General features: G+C 38.0%; 1 protein-coding gene across 1 annotated transcript in view; it reads right to left on the bottom strand.

Moving 5' to 3' along the window:
- Positions 1-22,364, bottom strand: part of PKHD1 (PKHD1 ciliary IPT domain containing fibrocystin/polyductin) — a 440,412-nt gene that overhangs the window by 168,148 nt on the left and 249,900 nt on the right. Inside the window, exon 51 of the mRNA XM_058662233.1 lies at positions 14,858-14,986. Coding sequence (XP_058518216.1) covers positions 14,858-14,986 — 129 coding nt within the window. The remainder of the gene's footprint in view (positions 1-14,857; positions 14,987-22,364) is intronic.

The raw sequence follows: 22,364 nt of genomic DNA, 5'->3' as shown, positions 1-22,364 counted from the left end.
ATGTGTGTTTTTAAAGGGGATCTCACTATAGTGTATATTATCATGGTATTAGAGCTCAAGTAAGTGCTAAATACCTCTTCCCTGTTTCATTTGCAAACTCCCTGTTAATGTACCTTGCAGCAGAGGATGGCCCAAGTGTTTGGGCCCCTGACATTTACGTGGAAGACTCAATTGCAGCCATTTAGGGGAGTGAACCAGGAAATGGAAATTCTTTCCCTTTCTCTGCCACTCTGATTTCAAATAAAAATATTTTTAGAAGTCAACCATTTGCAAAAAACTGTGTATCAGAAGTTCCAATCTCTATTCTCTCACTTGTGGTCTTCTTAAACTTAAACCCTGTTAATAACATTTGTGCAAATTATAGGATTGGCATATTTTTCTTTACCATAGGGTTTTCCAAGAAGAGATACCAGTATGTTTAGAATTGGGAATTATCAATAACTGAATATGCATGAGAAAATTCTCTTCTAGAAACCCTTTCCTCCAGATTCCATCCCTCCCCTCTCCTCCCTCTCCTCCTTTCTCTCATATCATTCCTTGCCCAGGGACTGGCTCTGGAATAAGGAAGTTTTGCCTGGTCAGTTACCAGAACTGGTCCAGGAATACAGCCAGGTCCTCAGAGCACACATCTTGAAGCTTCTGTCACTGGGTCAGTATCAGTCATTCCCGTCTGACCAGCATAAGTCCAGAAGTTATGTTAGCAATAGATTTAGTCAGAATTTCATCCAGGTCACAATTCACTCATTTGTTTATTAAATCACTCAAGTTTTAAAAGGAAACAAATCTATTGATGGAATATAAAGACAGGAACATCTGGTTGGTGCCAATAATGTGCTAGAGGAGAGCAGAGAGGTGCCTGACACTCACACCAGCCACGTTGCACAGTGCAGCACACTCTGTGCAAACCCTGCTGCTGGGATTCACACACATCCTCTTTGCACACTACAGATGCCTGAGAACAACTGGTCATGTCATCTTGCAATTGATAAACCAGACCAAAACAGTACAATCTGGATGAGAGCAATGTTTTCTACCTCTCTGGGATACATACATATTTATATTCTTATGCAAATAAAGAAGCAAAGGATGAGAGTTGAGCTTCAGTGGGTTAAGTCACCATTTGGAATATATGACCCTATATTGGAGTGCTTAGGTTTGATTCTTGCCTTTTTTTCCCCATCTGTGCCTGGTATGTATCAGGTGATATCAAGTATCTGGGTTCCTGACATTCACAAGGAGACCTGGAGGGAGGTCCTGGCTCCTGGCTTCAGCTTAGGTGATCTCTGGCTTTTCAAGGCATTTGGGGGAAGATGAAGAATCTATCTTTCTTTCTCTCTCTCTCTCTCTCTGCCTTTCTCAATTGCTCTACCTTTCAAATAAAAATAATGCATACATATTTTAAAAACAGAGAGAAGGTGGATACTTAAAGGCTGCACATGGGATTCCTAGCTTATACAGCGTCACTGCAAACACAAATGAAGCCAAGTGAGGACCTACCAGCAAACACCAAACAGGCCACGGCTTGAATCAGACAGAACCTTGGCCTGAACAGTGTTGGTAAAACAACAGGTAGTCAAAGCCAACTGAGAGCATATGAATACAAGGACACTATTTTCTAAACCTGGAGATAAACCTCTAAGAAACATTTATTCTTGCCTTTCTCCTTTTGAGTACCTTTCACAATGTACATAATCTGTGCATATTACCATGGTGGTTTGTCACATAGCCTTTCGAGTACTCTAGTTTAACTCTTTTCATGTGTTTAAAAAGGAGTAGTGTCATGAAATAGAATTAACAAATCTAGCATCCAAGAAGTAACTCTTTACTGTCCCTATGATCTGAGTCCTTTTTTTATGCTTGCTCCCATGTGCTCATTTTCCTCAGCTGTGAAATAAAGCAAACTGCTGAGATCATCAGCTGCCTACTAGTATTGTTTTCTCTCCCTTAGAAGAACTCCAATATCTGGTTTAATCCTCTGTCATCTAGCCAAAAGATTAGCTTTCCCCATCTCCTTTCTAGTTAGATATGGTTATTTGGTTAAGTTTAGAAAAACAGAAGTGAAAAAGAAATTTCCAATGAGAAATGTTATGAACAGTTTTTCTCCTTCCTGCCATCCGGAACACAGATAAGATGGCTGCAGCTCCTGCACACATATTGGGCCACAGAGTGATGGAAGGAGGTATCTAATAACATAAAATATAGTCATATTATCTAGATATGTAAAATATTTGTAAATCTGCTACTTAAGTTTACCGATCAAATATTTATCATCATACAAACCTGGTCTGTTAGAAAATCTATATAAAAGGCCTTGAAAAATAGAATGCAAAATAATCTCAACTTCAAAATCTCTCAATTAAATTTTTAAATTTATTTTTTCAATCTGTCCCATGTGATACATCTAAGGAGTTAGTTTTATGGGAAACACTTTAAGAAGAGTAAATTAAATTTCTTAGTTATAATATTTTTTAAAGATTTATTTATTTTTATTGGAAAGGTGGATATACAGAGAGGAGGAGAGACAAAGAGGAAGATCTTCCGTCTGATGGTTTACTCCCCAAGTGGCTGCAATGGCTGGAGCTGAGCCAATTCAAAGCCAGGAACTTTCTCCGAGTCTACCACATGAGTATAGGGTCCCAAGGCTTTGGGCCGTTCTCAATGGCTTTCCAGGCCACAGGCAGGGAGACGGATGGGAAGTGGGGTGGCTGGGATTTGAACCAGCACCCATATGGGATTCTGGTGCGTTCAAGGCAAGGACTTTAGCTGCTTACTATCATGCCAGGACCAAAATTAATACTTAAATGGTTGTTTTCTTCTTTATCATATGACTCAGAATTAGACTGTCTTCCATTTAATTCTAGATCCCCTTGGCATACACCTTCTTCAATCTCTGAATATTTCCTATTGCACATTTCAGTTTTATTAGGTTATAATTTCATGTATGGTTATATTTCTGACTCTTTTACTAGACTGCAAGATCCATATAGATATTTGAATCACTTCATCCCCAACATAAACACAGTGTCTGGCACACAAAATAAGTGGATTTGTGCAGTAAGTAGTTGCTCATTAATATCATGAATTCTAAGCTCTAAAATCACGCACAACTTTCAAATGGCTTTAAAAGAATGAGTCAATTTCTAAACTTGACTAAAAGTATAAGTCAATTTCATAAAAAAGAGATAATGCTCACTTTGAAGAGGAATTTTAATTTCCCTTGGATTTTTAAAATATCGTATGAGCCATTAACTCTGTCATTGCCCATGTATAATCCTAATGCACTGAGCATTAGAACAGCACTTTGAAGGGAACATTATATTATAGAAAGAAGTCCTGAGTATTACTGGCCTAAGGATTAAAATAAAGATTTTTAAAGTTTGCAAATAAAGGAAAGAAAATCTAACAATTGCCAGCAAGACCATGAGTGGGCTCAACCACCATGGCTATCCAGAACAATCAATTACATGGCTGCAAATTGAGGTTGCCTACAGGCTAGAGTTTATCTGGGGTTGTCAAGCTACACAACAACAATGGCCTCTCCCTGTGACTTGATGTTTTCACAGGCTGAGGACAATGTTCCAGTAGAAAGTAAAACATACAGGCAAAAATGTCTTCACATACAAGAATTCTCATGACATAACCTTTCAAGTCCCAGAATTTCATTTCTTTATTCTGTTACTCAAGCAAGTCACAGTAGCCCAGATTCAAGCAGAGGGAAAGCAAATAGCATGTGTTTATAGGAAGAGACAAAACATACAGCAGCTCCTTTTGGAGAATGTCTGTAATGCTAACAGAGACATCATGATAGCGACTGGAACCAGCACTGGACAAATCAGTTCAGTAGAAACATTTCATGTAAAATTTTACTTTTAATGCTCCAACAGCCATATCAGCACTGCTGGTTTCTTTTACCATCCAAATTACTGTATCAAAACATCTCATTCTGAGAATGGATCCAGATTCAATAGCCTGCCAAAAGACCTAGAGCCCACAAGAAGTTAAGTGCACCTGAACGATGTAAGTATAGCCAGCCAGATCCGCCAATGCTGTTCCTGTCTCAGCTGGCCTTTAAACCTCTGATTGTGAGGAGACTCCAAGAGCTCCCTAAAGGTGGTATAATCAACTCAAGAAATGTCCACTACAGCTAAACCAGTAATTAGAAAATCATGAATTATTTAATTCTACATTCCAAAAATATCTCCAAGGAAAACAGACCATGAAGTGACAAGAAAAAGGAATAATTCAATTAAAGCAAGTGAAAAAAGCCCTGCTCTCCTTTAAAAACCTCCATGAGCTAGGTTCCTTACTTAACTGCTACTTCTTCAATACCACCTGGAAGCATAGAATACATATGCAATCATTCAGGTTCCCCTACTTGTAAGAAATACCTATGTCGCTTCGAAGAACATTAATTCCATGAGACAGCTTTTGGATGAAAACAGGAGAATACAACCAGGTAAAGTACAAGTTTATGTGTTTATGCCATGGGAAAAACTCATTAACCCTTCAGCAAATTCGTGCAGTACAAATAATAGAATATGAGGTTAGTAATCATTTTAAAGGCACTTTAAAATTTTTATTTATATTCACTTCAATTGAAAGGCAGACGGAGGGAGAAGGGAGAGATTTTCAGCTTCTAATTCACTTCACAAATGCCTGCAACAGTCAAGGCTGGTCCAGGATGTGCTTAGGTTCCCAGAACTCAATCCTGGTCTCCCACATGAGTAGTAGGAACTAAAATATTCAAGTCATCATCTGATGCCCTCCCAGTGCACATTTGAGCAGCAAGTTGGACTGAAAGAGAAGGTGCTAAGACTCAAATCCAGGTGCTCTGATCTATGGGATGTAGGCATCCCCAGCAGCATTTTAACCACTGTAATAAACATATGCTCCTAAGGGTGATGCTTCAATATAGCCACAGATTCACTCCAGTTACAATTAGACCTTCTGGGTTTAACCACCAAAACCCTGTGTCCCAGAAAACCCCTGAATTTTGATTACATATTTTACAAATGATTTTTAAATAGATGCATCCCTAATATCACATTCCCACATAAATATCAAAACCTCTGGATATTGGTCTCTGTATTTCACAACTGAAAGGACTTCGCCATGTTCACTCGTAGACTAATTTTGTTTTAAATAATTTGGACTTTGATTTTTACCTCCAAAATTGAACTCATTATAAGACATAATCTTCCTAGGTATTTACAAAAACATACTATGTTGTTCTATTTTTTGAAATAGTGTGCCCCTTCAGGTAATGACAGTAGTAACAGCCTTTTCAGCTTTCCCTATGAAAATGACTGTTCTGTATAACTGAACCAGTTCAATTGGATTGAACCTATCACATGAGCCCATTAATTTAGAACACTCAACAGTATTCTAACAAAAGAATGCCACTGCAGAGGTCTTCTGACATTCAGGGAGTGATTACTTTCAATTTTTACAAAGATTTGAGGATCCTTAAAGACACTGATCCAATCCAGGCATGTGATACTGCAAGACCAAGAGTTGCTGCTTACAGGAGCCATTAGAAAGTGCCCTGGCTTATCTCCAGACAAGTTTTAACGGTCCTCCTTGGAATGGTAGTCATTAACTGCCTCCATCACTTTGGCATTCTCTTTTCTTGCTTTCCTTGTCCTAGTACTTCTAACTTCATGATTGTTTCCTCTTTGATTACCTCCTCCTGTCACTTAAGAGTTTACTCCAAAATGTTATTTTTTGTTTCCTCTTTATTCCTCTCTGCAATGGCTCTGATTGATTTTTAATCCCATACAACTTGGAAGACATCCTTACTCAACTCTTTCAAGGCCCACCACATCCAAATCCATTTTCATATGAAAATGCCTGGTGGATAACAGGAAATGTGGACGCTTTTAGGGCAAAGTTTGCTCCAAAGTCCTGAGATTGTACCTATTTTTTACCCCAGAGGAGTAATTGTGAACTGCAGTTGGAAGTCTACACAGGTGATGGAGCAGAGAGAAACTCCTGTAGCAGAAGAAAAAACAAACAAAACAGGTATTGCAACAAAAGTGAAACAATGTGAGTGTTTTCAGGAGGTACCTTAGGTTCTTCTTAGATACGGCAAATATGCCAGTAGTTACTTGTCTACTCCTTGACCAAATTTTGATTTGCTCACCTTAGTACAATACGTCTACTGCTAGACAACTGCTATATAATCTATAGCGCTAATATTAATGAATTATAACAGTGACTGTGCTTCTCAGGTGAGGATGGGGGACAGATTTCAGAAAATTATTCGATTAGAGTAAAACTCTAATTAGTTCCAGCAAGCCAGTAAGCCATAAAAATGTCAGCACCTACATGACATTGGGTCCCAAGAGAAGATTGTAAGTGGATTCTCATTAGCCCAGAAACAAACACCATGATTAAGTCGAACAGAGATTGACAAATTGAGATTAGAGCACAGGTGCAGGCCTATTTCAGTGTAGAAACTTTTAAAAGGTTAGGTATATAAGCAACTAAAAATAGGTTCATTTTAACAAGCTTATCTTTAAGTTTTTAAGAATCTTGAATAAATTAAATATTTGAAAACTTGGCATTTTTTTATAACACATTTTTCTGTGTACTTTTTGAACATTACTTGTACTTATTTTTGTGTTACTTTTGTCACTTCTAGGGATATAAAATTTATTGCTGTTTGTTTCACTGAAAATGTTTTTACTTTTAAGAGGAAAATGAATACAGCAATAAAGATGTGCTCCTAAATATGTATTGTGAGATGTGAAATTTGTTCACTTTATGTAAACAGCAACAACAAAAACAAATCCCCACTCCTAACTGCGAACCTTCACAGAACACTGTGTCACAGCCCACAGTCTTGGCTATAAGTGAGCATACTTATTCTATTAATGTGCAAGAAGCAATTTGCATTGTGTTCATTGCAAGGTAGAAGTAAATCCCTGGTATCAAAGAACTGAGTCTCTTAAATACTACCTATGTGCCACAAAGCTAAAAACAACAAACAAAACCATTGTGCTCCTTCTTAAAAGCTTTAAGAGGCAATGGGCAACACTGAATTGAAAACAAGAAGCCTGAAATTCTGAACTTTGGTACAAAACATAATACAAGTTTAGGTAATTACGCCAACATATTTCATAGCATAGAATGATTTCTAAAAATATTTGCATTATATTTTAGCTTGTTTTGTTGGAATGTGCACTTTATGTTAGCCCAAAATCTCACATGTATGTATGTATTTTTAAATGTATATTAAGATTCATCCAAGTAAAAGCACTTCAAAAGAAATAACTATTTGCTTAATTACAGGAATCCAATTACAAGACTCCATACTCAAGATTGTTTGACAATGCAAATATCAATAGTACATTTTAAAATAAGCTGATTTATGAAATTTCTATTTACATCCAGGATTTCAAACATAAATGACTATCAGATGTCTGGGAATATCTGCTCCACAGAGTATGAAATCCTGAATTTTCTTCTCTTGGGAAGGACATCTTTCGCCATTCAGCAAACTTTATACAAGTCTTGTTTCCCCTCTAAGAAACTGTCAAACAGAAAGACATTTCTACATTTTCAACCTAACCTGTCACCTTCAATTTCAGATATACTCTGTAATGTGCTTTAAAATTCCTGTATCAAAATACCCCTTAAAAGCACATTTTCCCTATAAAATATTTTTTTAAAGATTTATTCATTTTATTACAGCCAGATATACACAGAGGAGGAGAGACAGAGACGAAGATCTTCCATCCGATGATTCACTCCCCAAGTGAGTGCAACGGGCCGATGCGCGCCGATCCAAAACCGCGGGAACCTGGAACCTCTTCCGGGTCTCCCATGCGGGTGCAGTGTCCCAATGCATTGGGCCGTCCTCGACTGCTTTCCCAGGCCACAAGCAGGGAGCTGGATGGGAAGTGGAGCTGCTGGGATTAGAACCGGCATCCATATGAGATCCCGGGGCTTTCAAGGTGAGGACTTTAGCCGCTAGGCCACGCCGCCCGGCCCTCCTATAAAATATTTAAGAACCATTTCAATGCTGCCATTGTGGCATAATACATAAAGTTATAGCCTACAACACTGGAATTCCATATAGGTTCTGGTTCTAATTCTAGCAGCTCCTCTTCTGAACTAGCACTCTGTTACTGTGCTTGAAAAAGAAAGAGAGATGGCCCAAGTATGTGGGTGCCTGCACCAATGTGGGAAAACTGGAAGCAGCTCAACGCTCCTGGCTTCAGTCGGACCCAATCTCGGCTGTTGAAGTCTTTTGGGGAGTAAACCAGCAGAACGAAATCTTCCCTCTCTCTCCATGACTTTCGAGTAATTAAATGAATCTTTAAGAAAAAGCAAACTTTTCCCACTCATGTCCTAAATATAACCAAAGGAATGTCTGTTTCATCTATTAATACTTATCTTCATCTCAAAATGAGCAATCCTAAATCAGGGCTCCAATTATGGTTAGTGTGTTGAAAAACATCATTTTTTAGGCAGGAAGGAGGCAGCACAATAACACTAAACATTATAGGAAATAAAAAAAATTAAGGAAACCAAAATTATTTGACCAATTTGTCTCTCAGTGTTGTGCAATTCTGATTCATCCAAGCCAAGAGAATTGATATAAATTATGCTTAAGCTGGGAAGACAGCACAAATTGAGGTACCTCTAAAATACTTTCTGAATTAAATCAGCTACATCAACTACAAACACACACACAGTGATAGACTGAAGACACTTACAAGTTACACAAATTTGAACCAAAGTTTGTGCTTTGTTTTACCAAAAAATATGATGGTTCTTGATGCTCCACATCTGGTAAGATTGTCTCAGAAGGCATGTAACTTCCACTCACATCTTGACGCGCTGACACTTGGGGCCCCTCTTACTTAGCTACTCTTTCTTGGAACCCACAGCATCATGCTGTAAGGAAGCACAAGCAGTCTCACAGGGAAGCCAATGAAAAAATGGATCTAAGATCTTTTAGTAGATTACCTGGGACAAATGTCCAACCAGTAACTAGCATCAGCTAGATCCATCTTGGATCTTGCACATAGTTGAACCCTTACATGACCATTCCCATGCTACTATGTAAAGGCATCTGAACAAGAACACCCTAACCGAGGCCTTCCCTATAAAACAACACAAAAATAAAATGTGTGCTTTAATCTTTCAGGGTTCTGTGTGGTTTGCCAGGTAATGATGCCGTTGGAGAACATGCACACTCTGTCACCATCCTGCGATGTAGAAAGAATCTCAGTAATTCAAGCCTATGTTTGTTCCCTCTCACTTGCTTGTAATCCAGAATAAATCAAGTGGTGGATTGCAGAATTTCTCTGTCTCAACCCAATGATACAAGACTATACCTTGAGAAATACTCAAACTCCAGAAACAATACTAACATTAGTAATGATTAGATTCCAATCATTGCTGCAGATCTAAGCCTGTATGTATATGCCAGGCAACCTAAAATAGATGTTGTCCCAGATAAAAAAAAGGAAATAAATCCAATAATTCTCTAATCACATTTTGTCAAAATTCTTCATTTCAGAAAGTCACTTCCTTAGGGCAGGAATTTGGCTTAAGTTAAATGCTGCTTGGGATGCTCACATCCCAGATCAGAGGACCTGGGTTTGAGTCCCAGCTCCATTCCTGACTGCAGTTTCTTGTTCATGAGAACCCTGGCAGGCGGCAGACAGAGGCTCACATAGTTGTAACTTGAGCTCATGGCCCTTAGCTTTAGTTAGCCCAGCCCCGGCCACTGTGGGCATCTGAGGAGTAAAACAGCAGATGTGAGGGAGCTCTAGTTTGTGCTCCCTGTTCTCACTCTCACACTTGTCCTTGCTCTTGTTTTCACTCTCACTTTCCCTGTCTCTCAAATATTTAGAAAATTACTTCCTGACTGAGGATCATTTTGTCTCCCATCACTAACCTCTTGTAACAATCTGCAACATAACAGGCTACTGTGCTAAATATTACCATCTTTGAACATCACATGACTTCAATAACCTCTTCTGACATTTGAAGTACCAGAATATCGAAAATAAGAACAAACAGAAGGACTATTATAAAAGAAGAAACAAAGTTCTCTCCCATTCCTTTGTTCAAATAAGGACAATTCAAAGCAATATACAAAATGAAAACAGTGAATACTACCACACACACGCACACACACAAGCATACACACACACGCACACACGACGGAGGCTCCATGAGATCATAATATCATATCTGTACTCTACAGAACCGAATCCCATCATTGGGAACTATAACACAATTTCCTCTCATGAAGCCTGACAGATATGAAAAAAAGGTGTCAATCAGTCTATGGTGAACGCCCATCAGAGAAAACACGGGAAGTAATACACTGAATGAAAGCATGGTGTAGGAGAATCATTTTGCCAAATGACAAACTAAGCTTTATAAAAGTTGGAGATTTTCATGGCAAATTAAACTTGTTCCTACCACTTATGATGACTAGAATGCGCTTAGAACAATTCTTCCAATGCTCAAAAGGCAAAGACAATCCAATATGCTTTTTACAAGGCAATGTTTTCATAAACGGTTAGAGCAAATTCTTCAGGATTACCTCAGCTTACTTCATATAACACCACAGAGCAGAATTTACAGCGCTTTCAAAATCCAATGTCTATAAAGACAGAACGCCTTGAAGGAAAATGGTACCATATTTAAGATAGTGATATCTTTTATTAGTACTGTAAAGTTCTATTTTTTATGGAATAGGATGGGTCTGAGGTCATTCCATAAAATTGATTTCCCAGAAAATGGAAATAGGCAATTTGCTCTAAGAATTTTATCGAAAAATTATGCTATTCTATTTGAATAATGATGGGAATGTTCTACACGTTTCCTTTATTAATGAATTAAAATACACAAAACACCATAAAATTATATTAGAGGTTCAAAAGTATCACTTAAATCTTCTTTACCAGTCACTTTCATTTTGTAAAATCAGCAGTTCCATTAAAATCGTATTATGTAAAAATGGGTTTTTACTGTAATAATAGTTATTACCTATTTAGCTCCCAAGGATGTTGTGAAAATTAAATAATAAGCCATTGGAAAGAAAATACAAAGTGTCGCTAATACCAGAGGCCACGAGGGGCAGCCAGATGGAAAAATGAAGGAAAGGAACAGTTGATACACTACAGATCACAGCTTTCCTCTGTAATTCCATTACCATCAGGATGTTATGCAGTAGCCATGTGTTCTAATGTTATCTCATTTAATCTTCTTCACCCTATGATATATTAATTACAGCCTTCATGGCTTGTACATAAAGGGCAAAAGGCTTTGTACCATGCCACACCATTGGTAAATGTAGAACACACATGTGAACCCAGGTTCACACTAGTTGAGAGCCCATCCTAAAGCCACAGAAGGATCTCCTGTATGTCTTTGCATCTCACAACTGATCTTCAAATTCTTATTCCATTTTTCAGTGTTCTCTAACAATGCCTCTTCCTGGGAATGGACACATAGACTCAACCAGCTAATCCTCCACCTCCACGCGCTGGCTTCCCATACAGGCACCAGTCCGTATCTGGTTGCTCCACTTCCCTTCCAGCTCCCTGCTTGTGGCCTGGGAAAGCAGTACAAGATGGCCCAAAGCCTTGGGACCCTGCACCTTTGTGGGAGACCAGAAAGAAGCGCCAGGTTCCTGGCTTCAGATTGGCTCAGATCCGGCCGTTGTGGTCATTTTGGGGAAGAACTAGCAGATGGAAGCTCATTCTCTCTGTCATCTTTGTAAATCTGCCTTTTCAATAAAAATAAATCTTTTAAAAATGCCTCTTCTTCCATGAAATTACCACTCCTCTATTCACTTGAGACAATTGGATTCCAAATACATTCTGTTCATTACAGTTATTCGTTACATTGTTATGTGGCATGAGTGAGTGAGTGTGTGTGTGTGTGTGTGTGTGTGTTAGTACCAAACTAAATCATTTGCTATTTAAGCTCATCGCTATATTATACTTTCCTTCATTGCACAGATCATGTGCATGATATTGTGCCTTAAATATAATGAATGTCTAACAAAATATTAAATTTAATGGGAAAGCAGTGCTTATTCTGATCACAACCACATTTACTACCAGCTTCAAAGCAAATGATTTTAGCAATTCTTCACTGTCTTAGATACCTCTTTGGAAAGTTACTTTAGCTTTTCCAAATGTATTCTATAGAGCAAATCCCTTTGGTAGAAAATCTGACAAAAAGTAGATATGAAATAGTAGTAGCTGTGTGAACAGTAAACAGAGCGATTTTGGCATAAACAGCCTTATTTGAACAAATTAGAGAAGGGAAGGCAAGGATAGCAGTTTCTTTTTGTTTTTTCCTTTTTAAAAGACAACAATAAAGACTTATGCTTCTTAATCAAGTTCTCAAATTTTCTGACCCAGCTTCATAACCTTCGAGGCTAGGTAAAAGCTTCAAGTTACTTAATACAAGGCGCTAGGTAAAAGCTGCAAGTTACTTAAGACAAGGCGCTGGTAAAAGCAGCAAGTTACTTAAGACAAGGCTTTTCCATGTCTTACATTCAGTATGTGTGGAAAACAAGAATAGTAGGATCCAGGTATAGAACAGTTGTAAGAACTAAATGTAAAGTACTCAGCACAGCATGTGGCATACAGTTACTGCTGTCATGATCACCATCATAACGCAAATTCTTCCATAGTCTTAAGAACTTGTTCAATGCATAAAACATTATTTTCATAGACATGAAAAATCTTGTAGCTGTCCTGTGTTACACCAAACTCAAAGTTTCATTTCTGCTATTCAATCATTGATGGCAGCATTGCATTCATGAACTTCATCCAAAGCAGCATTGACTGAAAGTCAATGTTGTGTCAGTTGCAAGTGAATAAACTCACTTGATTCAAAGAATACTGACAATCAAAGAAACCAGGAGATCCTGGACCAGGTGAAGAGTTCAGTGAGAAGCAAGGCCATGGGCAGAAATGAAAGCAAGAGTCAACAGGAAGCCCACCCCAAGTAAAAGCAGCATGAAAGGTCTGTGCCCCAAAATAAAGGACAAAACAGATTCAAATGCTAGCCAACCACAAGTAATTTAAGGAGAGGCTATGAGAAAAAGGGAGAAAGCAATGGACAAAGAGCACGGATTTCATTTATTGCATCTAAGTGTCTGCTTTTCCACATCCTCCTTTACACTTGAAAGCTACAAATAATGAACAACTACTATGCACATTTTAGAATGTTAACTCCCCTTATATAGTAACACTGCAGGATCAATTGTAAGTTACATTATACATGCAACGTGTATGACCCTGCTCCTTTCCCCATAGTACAAACTTGCCCTGTTGAAGAGCAGCTTCGTGGAGAACTCAGGCTTATCTTCAGAGCTGACCACAAAGAAAGGAAAGGAGGGTGATGGAGAATGCCAGAGGCACTGGAGCTGTGGTACACAGTGGATACAGTCAATTGCAGTGCCAAGCAGGATGGCTCAGATTGGTAGACAAGCCTTAAAGGATACTGAAAGCTTGGCAATCTTCAAAAGCTTCACTTGCTTCCTGCAAGGGGTGGGGGAAATCAAAATGCTTTGTGGGAAGAAACCATAGCCCAGGGCAAATCCGCTGGCTAGATTCATCAAAGAGATAGCAGAGACAGAACGGATTTTTCCTTTCTGTATAGGAATGAGTCAAGAGCTTGTTTATTCAAAAAAGTAACATCCGCTACTGAGGAGAGGTGGCTGATGGGGTGACAGGATGATAACAATTCACTTTCGTGTTGATCAGCCCACTGTCTCCTGTTCCTTGTCTCTATCTGCTCATACTCCAAATGCCCAGATGCTCTGTTCTTTTCTGTCTTCATTCTGCCATTATAAACAAAGCAAACAACACAACTACTGTTTCTCATTTTACTTAAGTTCTTTTAGCAGAGAAACACACTTTATTGCTTCAGAACAGATTTTTGCAGTTACAAGGCTTGTATTCTAATCTTGATTCTACTGGTTAGTAATAAGCTGAGTGACTCTGAGCAAGCTGGTTAACTGCTCTGGGTCTCTCTTTTTTTTAATAATCTTTTCAAATATAAGAATAATACCTTTTAATTTTGCAAGGTTACTCTGAGAATCAAAGTGGTATATGTGAAACAATTCTCAGAACATTGTTAGCACCACCCTTATCATTGTTTTATAAATGGCCAAATCTTCTTTCATTGCCAGTCTTCTACACACTATAACATTAAGAGAATCAAATGTCAACATAAACGTAATTAGGTCTTTTGGAGAAATATAACTGTTCTATGAAAAATATCTTCCTCACTGGCTGGAAAGACTTTCTAAGGCTTTGAGGAACACCTTTGAAGGAAGAAGAATTAGAAAAATGTGTTTCTGTATACATGAGGATTCATTTTTCCGCCATGTGCTGAACTGGGCTGTAGTTCTAGCTGGACTGATTCAAAGATTTTATGTTGTAGTAGACCATTATTTAGAATTTTTAAAATGTCAACCAAAGAATTTGTGCTTTTTATTTTGTGCTACATCTCAAAATTGAGAAAGGGAAAAAGAGAAGGAAGCTGTGGTACACGGCTTTTTCATAGACTCTGTATCTTGCAAACTTAAGGAAGTTGGAAGCTGTAAATATATTCTCTAATAGATGCAGAAAATAATTAGGCAGTAGATTATTTAAAATTCTTAGTTTGTTAGTTACTTATCTCATCTTTAATGAAGGAATCCAAGGCTGTTTTTATGGATTTCACTGAAGTATGAGATTCTCCTTCATCAAGTCAAAACAAGAAGGCTACAAATTTCCACCCTTATCACTGTTATGTGGCATAAATGAAATACAATCCACAGGCAGTTCAGACATGGCTCAATCTCATGGGTCATTTCACTCACTGGGTAAAATCAGGACGTCATCCCCAGGGCCTGGGATGGTATGATTATGTCCTCCCCAACCCTCTCCAACATCTTGCCAGGTTTCAGGGAGGGACCATTTTAAAGCTGATTTAGGTGCAGTTGTAGAAGCTAGAAAATAAAAAAAAAAAGTTGCAGTGAATATCTGTCTAGTAAATGAAAACTTTCAAATTTTTGGATGTTGATAGCTTTTTACTTCCCAAAGTAAAAGTATTTTGTTTCTCTTAAGACATACTGTTAGCGAGAGATTAAGAAATTATTCAATGCTTAGATTACCTCAATTTCCTGGCAAAATCAATTTCATTTTTCATAAAACATTTTAGCTTTAGTATATCACAGAATATTTGGAAAGTGAAAGTAAATCAATCGCTAATTTCCATAATTTCAATACATAGTAATAATGGCCACCAATCTTTTGTGTTTCTTTCCAGATTTTTTTAGCATTTTGTATAATTAGGATTAGATCTTAGTTATATTCAGGTCTTATTTTTGTATCCAGTTCTGATTTAACTAGCACAGCCATTTTAACTATGAATTTTGAATTCATAAAGTATGCATATATACACATATAAAGTAAACTATAAACAGAATTCTAATGACTACTTAATATTCTGTCATATAAAATCCATAGTTTACTCAATTTCTAAAGTCTGGTATTTGGGCTCCTTCCACTTTGTTTTTCATATAAATAATACCAGGCTACCTATTTCCATGAAAACCTAGCAGTAATTCTGACCATCTTTTAAAACTAAGTTCCTCAGAAGAGCTGGTGTGGATTGGCTCATGCCTCATTGGGTGGGACACAAAGATTAGTCACTCCTCACCATGGTGCTGAGGATTTTCCTGCACACCTCCCCCCCAAAAAAATGTTCTGCACCTTAAATGTCAACAAATGTACAAATGTCTTGTTAGAGTTACAAGCCAGTCTAGATTATCCTAAAATCTGCCAAGATCAGCAAAATTGTACTTCAACACAACAAATGGCTAAATACGAAAATGAAATAGACACGAGACAGCTGAATGGTACCTTATAGCCATTTTAAGGTATTTAGCAGCCGGTCCTGTATATAAACTAAAATTGAAATGTCAATGAGCTAATCATAGGTTGTGGTTAATAACTTGCCTTTTTTTTTTTTTTTTAACATACTGGTTACTCAAAACCATGTCAATTCCATAATGTTGCAAATTGCTGTTGATGTTATATTGGGACTCTTAATTGACTGGGATGATATTCTACCAGCTCTAACTTCGAACCAGAAATGGTCTCCCCAAGAAACTGTTCAACCCATCTGGACAATAAGTAGCTGGACTTTATGCTTGGTATACGTTTGCAAGGAAAGAATCTTGATTGAATTTGAACTGTAATACTGCATCAAGGTGGAGGAATCCACCAGAGGGGAAGGGCGTGGGGAGGGGTGGGGGGATTCCCAGAGCCTATGAAACTGTCACATAATGCAAAATAATTAATAAAAAAAAAAGAAAAAAAAAACTAAGTTCCTCAAGTGAATGACTGACTCAAAAGATGTGATCTTTAAGTTCTTAATGTTTATTACAGGCAGAGTACTAATCTTGAAAACTCTTGGGACAGTAACATACACAGAGCTCATAAATGCCAAGTGGTTTTGTTGATCCAGCGTCCGATGACCAAACGACATTTTCTTTCAAAGGATTCCACTGGCATGTCCATCAGAGAACTGAAACGTAACTGTCAGTCTCCAGTTTGAAATGCTCAGCATTCTAGGATGCACTGCATCCTTCTGAGCTGGACCTGTATTCTTTTTTTGAAGATATAAAAAAAAAAAGAGTCAAAACAGAAGATTGTTTCAAATGGGTAGTATGGGAAAAAAGTCTTACTATAGGGCCTTTCAACATTTACTTGCTATTTTCATAAACACAGACAATAAACACCTTCACTTAACAAAAAGGGATGGGAAGATGGAATTGCCGGCCTTGCCACCAAGGAGCTATCGTGAACCATGCACTGGCACTGTGAACAGTTATTCCACCAACTAAGGTGGTAGAACAGGGAGAATCCTTCTGAGTGTGGTATGCATATTTTGTGTTAATTAAATTGCCTACAATTTGGGGCTGGCTCAGACACAGCTGGCTAATTTTCCACTTGCAGGGTAGGCATCCCATACAGGCAAAGGTTCCTGTCCCACCTGCTCCACTTTGGCTCCCTGCTAATGGTCTGGGAAATCTATGTATGATGGCCCAAATCCTTGGGCCCCTGCATCTACACAGGATATTTGGAAGACGCTCTTTGCTTCCAGCTTCAGACCAGTCTAGCTCTGGTCACGATGTCTATTTGGGAGTGAACTAGTGGATGGATGATCTCTCTGACCTTTCACTTTCTCTAATTTTAATATGGATTTTTAAGTAAAAAAAAAATATTTTATTAAAATGACTATAATTTCTGTTCACATTGCATGCATCTTATTTTGTGCTTGGAGAGGACTGTGTGTAGGACTTCCATGTACAGAGGCTATTCTATTCTTTATATAAAAGAGTGGCATTCGCATACAACCTATACACATCTTCCAGTGTACTTTAAATTATCTCTAGGATACTTATCCTACCTAATGAAATGTAAATTATATACACATAATTACATATTGTATCATTTGGGAGGAAATGATAAGAAAAAAAGTCTCCAAAATGTAAATGATTTATTTACTTAAAAGACAGAGTGACAGAGGGTCAAAGTAAGCGCTCTTCTCATTATCCAAATGGCTGCAAATCCCTAGGCAGGGCCAGGTGGAATCCAGGAGCCAGGAACCACATTCTGATCTCCCACCTGGGTATCAGGGGTCCAAACACTTGGACTATCTTACACTGCTTTCCCAGGTACATTGGAAGAAAGCTAGATAGCAAATAGATTGACCAGGACTTGAATCAGTGCTCTGATATAGAATGTCAGCAAAATAGGTAAAACCTTAATCCACTGTGCCAGAAGACCAGCCCTTACACAAGTGTTTAGCATATATGAAATCTTTTTCCAAATACTTTTAATCTGTAGATTGTTGGATACATTCAAGTAGAACCCTCAAACACAAAGGACTGACTAGAATTATTACCTAGCTATTATTATAGGATTACTTGTTATTCAGGTAACAAGGAAGATATGCAGCATGTATAATAAGGGATTTGTGCAGGAAACAGAGGAATAAGTATAAGGCAAAAACGAGAGCTCAGGCGGAGAAACTATATAAAGTTGGTTTTGCTAAATTAAATAATAAGGAATTATGTGATAAGCCAGGAGAAATAATTAGAGGTCAAAGGCTGATGGAAAGTAAAAGTGGGAAGGCCATGAATCCACTGAGATTAGAAGCTGACAGATTCAGTTTGGGCCTTACAGCATTTGGGGTGCTTTTGAAGTCTCTAGGTAGAAATGCCAAATTAGAAGTAGATGGATATGAATGAGAAGGATAGGAGAGAGCTCTGGACAGATTTTGGAATAATCCACTTATAAACTATATTTAAAACTCTGAGATGGTTTTGATAGATCTAGAGGATTACAAGGCAAAAAAAAGAAAATGCCTAATGTCAGGACCATGGAGAAACCTCAGTTATTTTCTCCAGCAGAACCAATTTCTCTAGTAGTCATGGTCTAATTAGAGCCGGGGGATAAAGTAAAAGAATATAGATTATGGTCAAACAGAAATTGTAGGCAATTTAATTAGCATAAAATATATACCACGCACCACAGGATTAAGGCAATTTCTTAGAATAAGTCTCACATAGAAAGAAGCTATATAAACACCAACACAATATATCTAAGTTTTCTTCCAATTTTTCCTCTTTTTTTGGTATAATGGCCTAAATAAATGTGTACAGGAGCAGTTGATGAGGTCAAGGCCACAAAGACAACAGAAGGGCTGGGTTTCCAGGGCCCCATTGACAGCGAACGTTCAAATGAGCAATGTCTAATTTTCTCAAATTTTACAACAAGCTTCAAAAAACCCCCAGTTTCTTCAAGTTTAAGTCATATTTTTCACTTTTACCATCTTTGCTTTCATTTATAGTAGGCTTGAAACTGTTTTTAACCAAACAAACAAGACCTTAACTATTCCCATAAAGGAATTACATGAATAAATTCAATTATTTAATACCACCTGCCTTCGAATAACAAAACCTTACAAGGAATAAAACAAGCTTTACTCCTTTGTCAGAGTGACTAGACTACTAGACAATTAAAATCGGGTTTTCATTTGATCATAATTGAAACTGAAATTTAGGGAGAAAAAAGAGGTTTACAGGAGTTAAAGAACTAAGGGTCCAGATCCACTGCCTTTCGTTCCTGGGAAACATATAAACCAGATCATGTCCAGAGAATGCAGGTGGTCTTCTTAATAGTATAGATGAGGAAAATTAAAGTAACTATTAATTCTAGCAACCATGACATGGAAGATCAATATCAGAGTCACCCCAGAGAGGTGATGTGAGATCACATTACAGCAGACTGAAGAAAGCACTGGAGGTGAAGATGGGAAGCTGCGAATTACATCATCCAAAATTTCACTGAGACTGAGAATCAGCCTTTAATCTGCCTTCCAAGTTGCTGAATAAATTAATTCTATTTTGAAACCAGAGTCCATGCATTTTGGCCAGGATTAACCTTGGTAATAAGGTTCCATTTTGCTTCCCTGTACAAATTTGTTAAACACTCAAACTCTGAGCCGGCTTTGCACTTGAGCCAAACATCGGCCTCAACATCTGCATTCATCATCCCTTCTATGACTATGCATCGAAAAAGCCTTCAGAGATGTTTTCAGGAGACACACTGGTATCTATAGTTTTTGGTCATTGCCATGCAGTGTACGGAAGAAGGTAGCCAAGAAAGATTAGCTACACAAGACAAATAGTTGTTAGCTAAAGGGGTAAAGTTCCAGAGATTCTGGAAGAGATTTGCTGATATTAAACACAGAAGGGCTATCAGAGTCTCAGAGATCAAAGTAAAGGACATAGATCTGGGGCTGAGGGTAAAGGATTGGCAAACGTAGTTAAGAGAAGGACTAATACTCCAAATGTTCCTATATGCAAGCAAACAGTATTTGCCATCAGTGACTTCGAAAAACAATATGGTTGAAGAGCAGCAACTTCAGAGATATTTTGCCTTTCCCCAATCTTAATGTGTGATTGCTTCACATGCCTTTTTCCCGCATTTTATTTAAAAATTGTGAAGACTAAGAGGAAGCCAATAAAGCCACAGTGTTAGAGGAGCATGAAAGACCTCCAATAAGGTCTGCAGAAATGAAGACCTTTGTCTTCACCCAAATTAGCATAAATTCTCATTCTAAACTCACTAAGCGCCCACACACCTTTCTCCAGCACTACTCCCTCTACCTTTGCCCAACACTGGCCCATATTTCTGAAATTTGTTGACCATAATGTCTATCCCATAACCTTTACACTGTTGTATTCAGAACAGGCCCTCAATGACTTGCATGAACTAAACGGATATGTATTTTGCAGCATTATTCCAAAATTACATAAGAACATTGAATCTTTGAATAGTACCCTATCCAAAGGTGACAGATTGAGTCGTATTACATCCTTCCATTCTTGTTTTTTTAAGCAAACAATTTTTGAAATCACAATTTTAATATTTTATGAATATTTTATTAACTAAAATGTGCTCCCATATTTAAATTTTGATATTAGCATATATATCCCACACCAGAGGATTCATGCAATGCCTCAGAACCACACTATTTATCACTAATCTTTGTGATTGCTGGTAACATACTAATTCTGTAACCCTTTGTGTTTTGGAAATGTTTTCCTGATGAAAACTGTATTTGTATTACCTAAAAAAAAAAAATAGGCTATGAAGGTTAAGCCAACTATAAATTAATATGTGTTCTGAAAGATGGTTTAACCCCATTGTAGGATTTCTGAAATGGCACAACTCTGGACTGGGTTGAGGTCCTTGAATTATTTTTTTTAAAGATGCATTTATTTGAAAGTTGGAGTTACACAGAGACACAAGGAGGAACTGAGTGGGGAGAAAGAGAAAGGAGAAAGACAGAGAGAGGGAGAGAAACTCAATCTTCTAATTGCTGGTTTACTATCAAAATGGCTACAACAGCCAGGGCTAGCCCAGGCCATACCAGGGGCCAGGTGCCTTATCTGGGACTCCCATATGGGCAGCAGGACCCAAAACAATTGGACAACTTTACACTGCTTTCCAAGGCACACCATAAAGGAGATGGATCACAAGTAGAGAAACTGACACCCATATGGCATGCAGGCATGGCTTTACCTATTGCTCCATGATGCTGGCCCCCAAAACTCCTGAATTTTTAGATTTCACGACTTAATACCAACACGACTAAATAAATTACCTAATCATAAGGTCACCATGTCCTCATTTGTAAGAATGAGGCACTTGGACAACAGTTACTGCGAAGTTCTTACCTTGTTAAAATTCCACAACTCTTTCTATTTCTTTGTATGATTTAATTAACAGGCCAAGTAAAGCATCTCTTGGCTAAATGAACTTCTTCTGCAACGCTCTGGATTCTGGCCAGTCATGTTGTCCTTCCCAAATGGTTTTAATACAGAAGTGTTCTTGCCAAGTTCTGATAGCATTAGAGCCACTAATGGTTCTGGCTGAACCAAGAGGGGCTGAACATATAGATGGTCAAGAACCTGGAAAAGGTCTACAGTGACAGCATCACCAACAGCTACATTTTTTTTTCATAACTGAGACTGATAGATCCAAGCTATAAATCTCCTTTAGGGGGATTTGAACATAAGGCATTCAAAGAGGAGAGAAATATAGAGGACTTTCCCTTGGAAACAGTTATTTTTTTAAATTGGTTATTCATTTTACTTGAAAAAGTTACAGAGAGAAAGGGAGAGGCAGAGAGACAGATCTTTCATCTGCTGGGTCACTCCAACATGGCCACAATAAATAGAGGTGGGCTTGTCTGAAGCCAAGAGGCAGGAGCTTCTTTTATAGCTTCAACATAAGTGCAAGGGCCCAAGCCATTCTCTGTTGATTTCCTAAGGCATTAACAGGGAGGTAGATCAGAAGTAGAGCAGCTGGGACTCAAACCTCTACCCAAATGTGATGCTGGCTCTGTAGGCCCCAGTAACAGTTATTTTAAAGAAAAGTTACTGATTATTTAATCAGTAATATACTGACATCCCCAGGTGACCATAGAATGCCATTAAGTCAAGGGGAATTTGGCCTTAATCATTTGTGTTTTCCCTTGACAACCTACATAAAGACACACAGTGAACAGGGCAATAAGAGCAAAGAGGGATTAAGGACCAGGAACATAAGCAAAAAAATGAAAAGAGAACTCAAAAGCTGTGATGGAAGTAATCTTGAATACTGTTCCTCATGATAAGCCAAAGGTGTACTTCCATTAGTACTAGTTTATAGCTGCAGTTCAGCACCTGTAGCTCATTTATTAATTTAAATGGAGGAATCAGATCATTTTGATTTACACGAGCTGTCCTTTAACACAAACATATC

Source organism: Ochotona princeps, chromosome 1 (genome assembly GCF_030435755.1).
Source record: "Ochotona princeps isolate mOchPri1 chromosome 1, mOchPri1.hap1, whole genome shotgun sequence".
Lineage (NCBI taxonomy): Eukaryota > Metazoa > Chordata > Mammalia > Lagomorpha > Ochotonidae > Ochotona > Ochotona princeps.
This window is presented reverse-complemented; position numbering and strand designations above follow the sequence as displayed.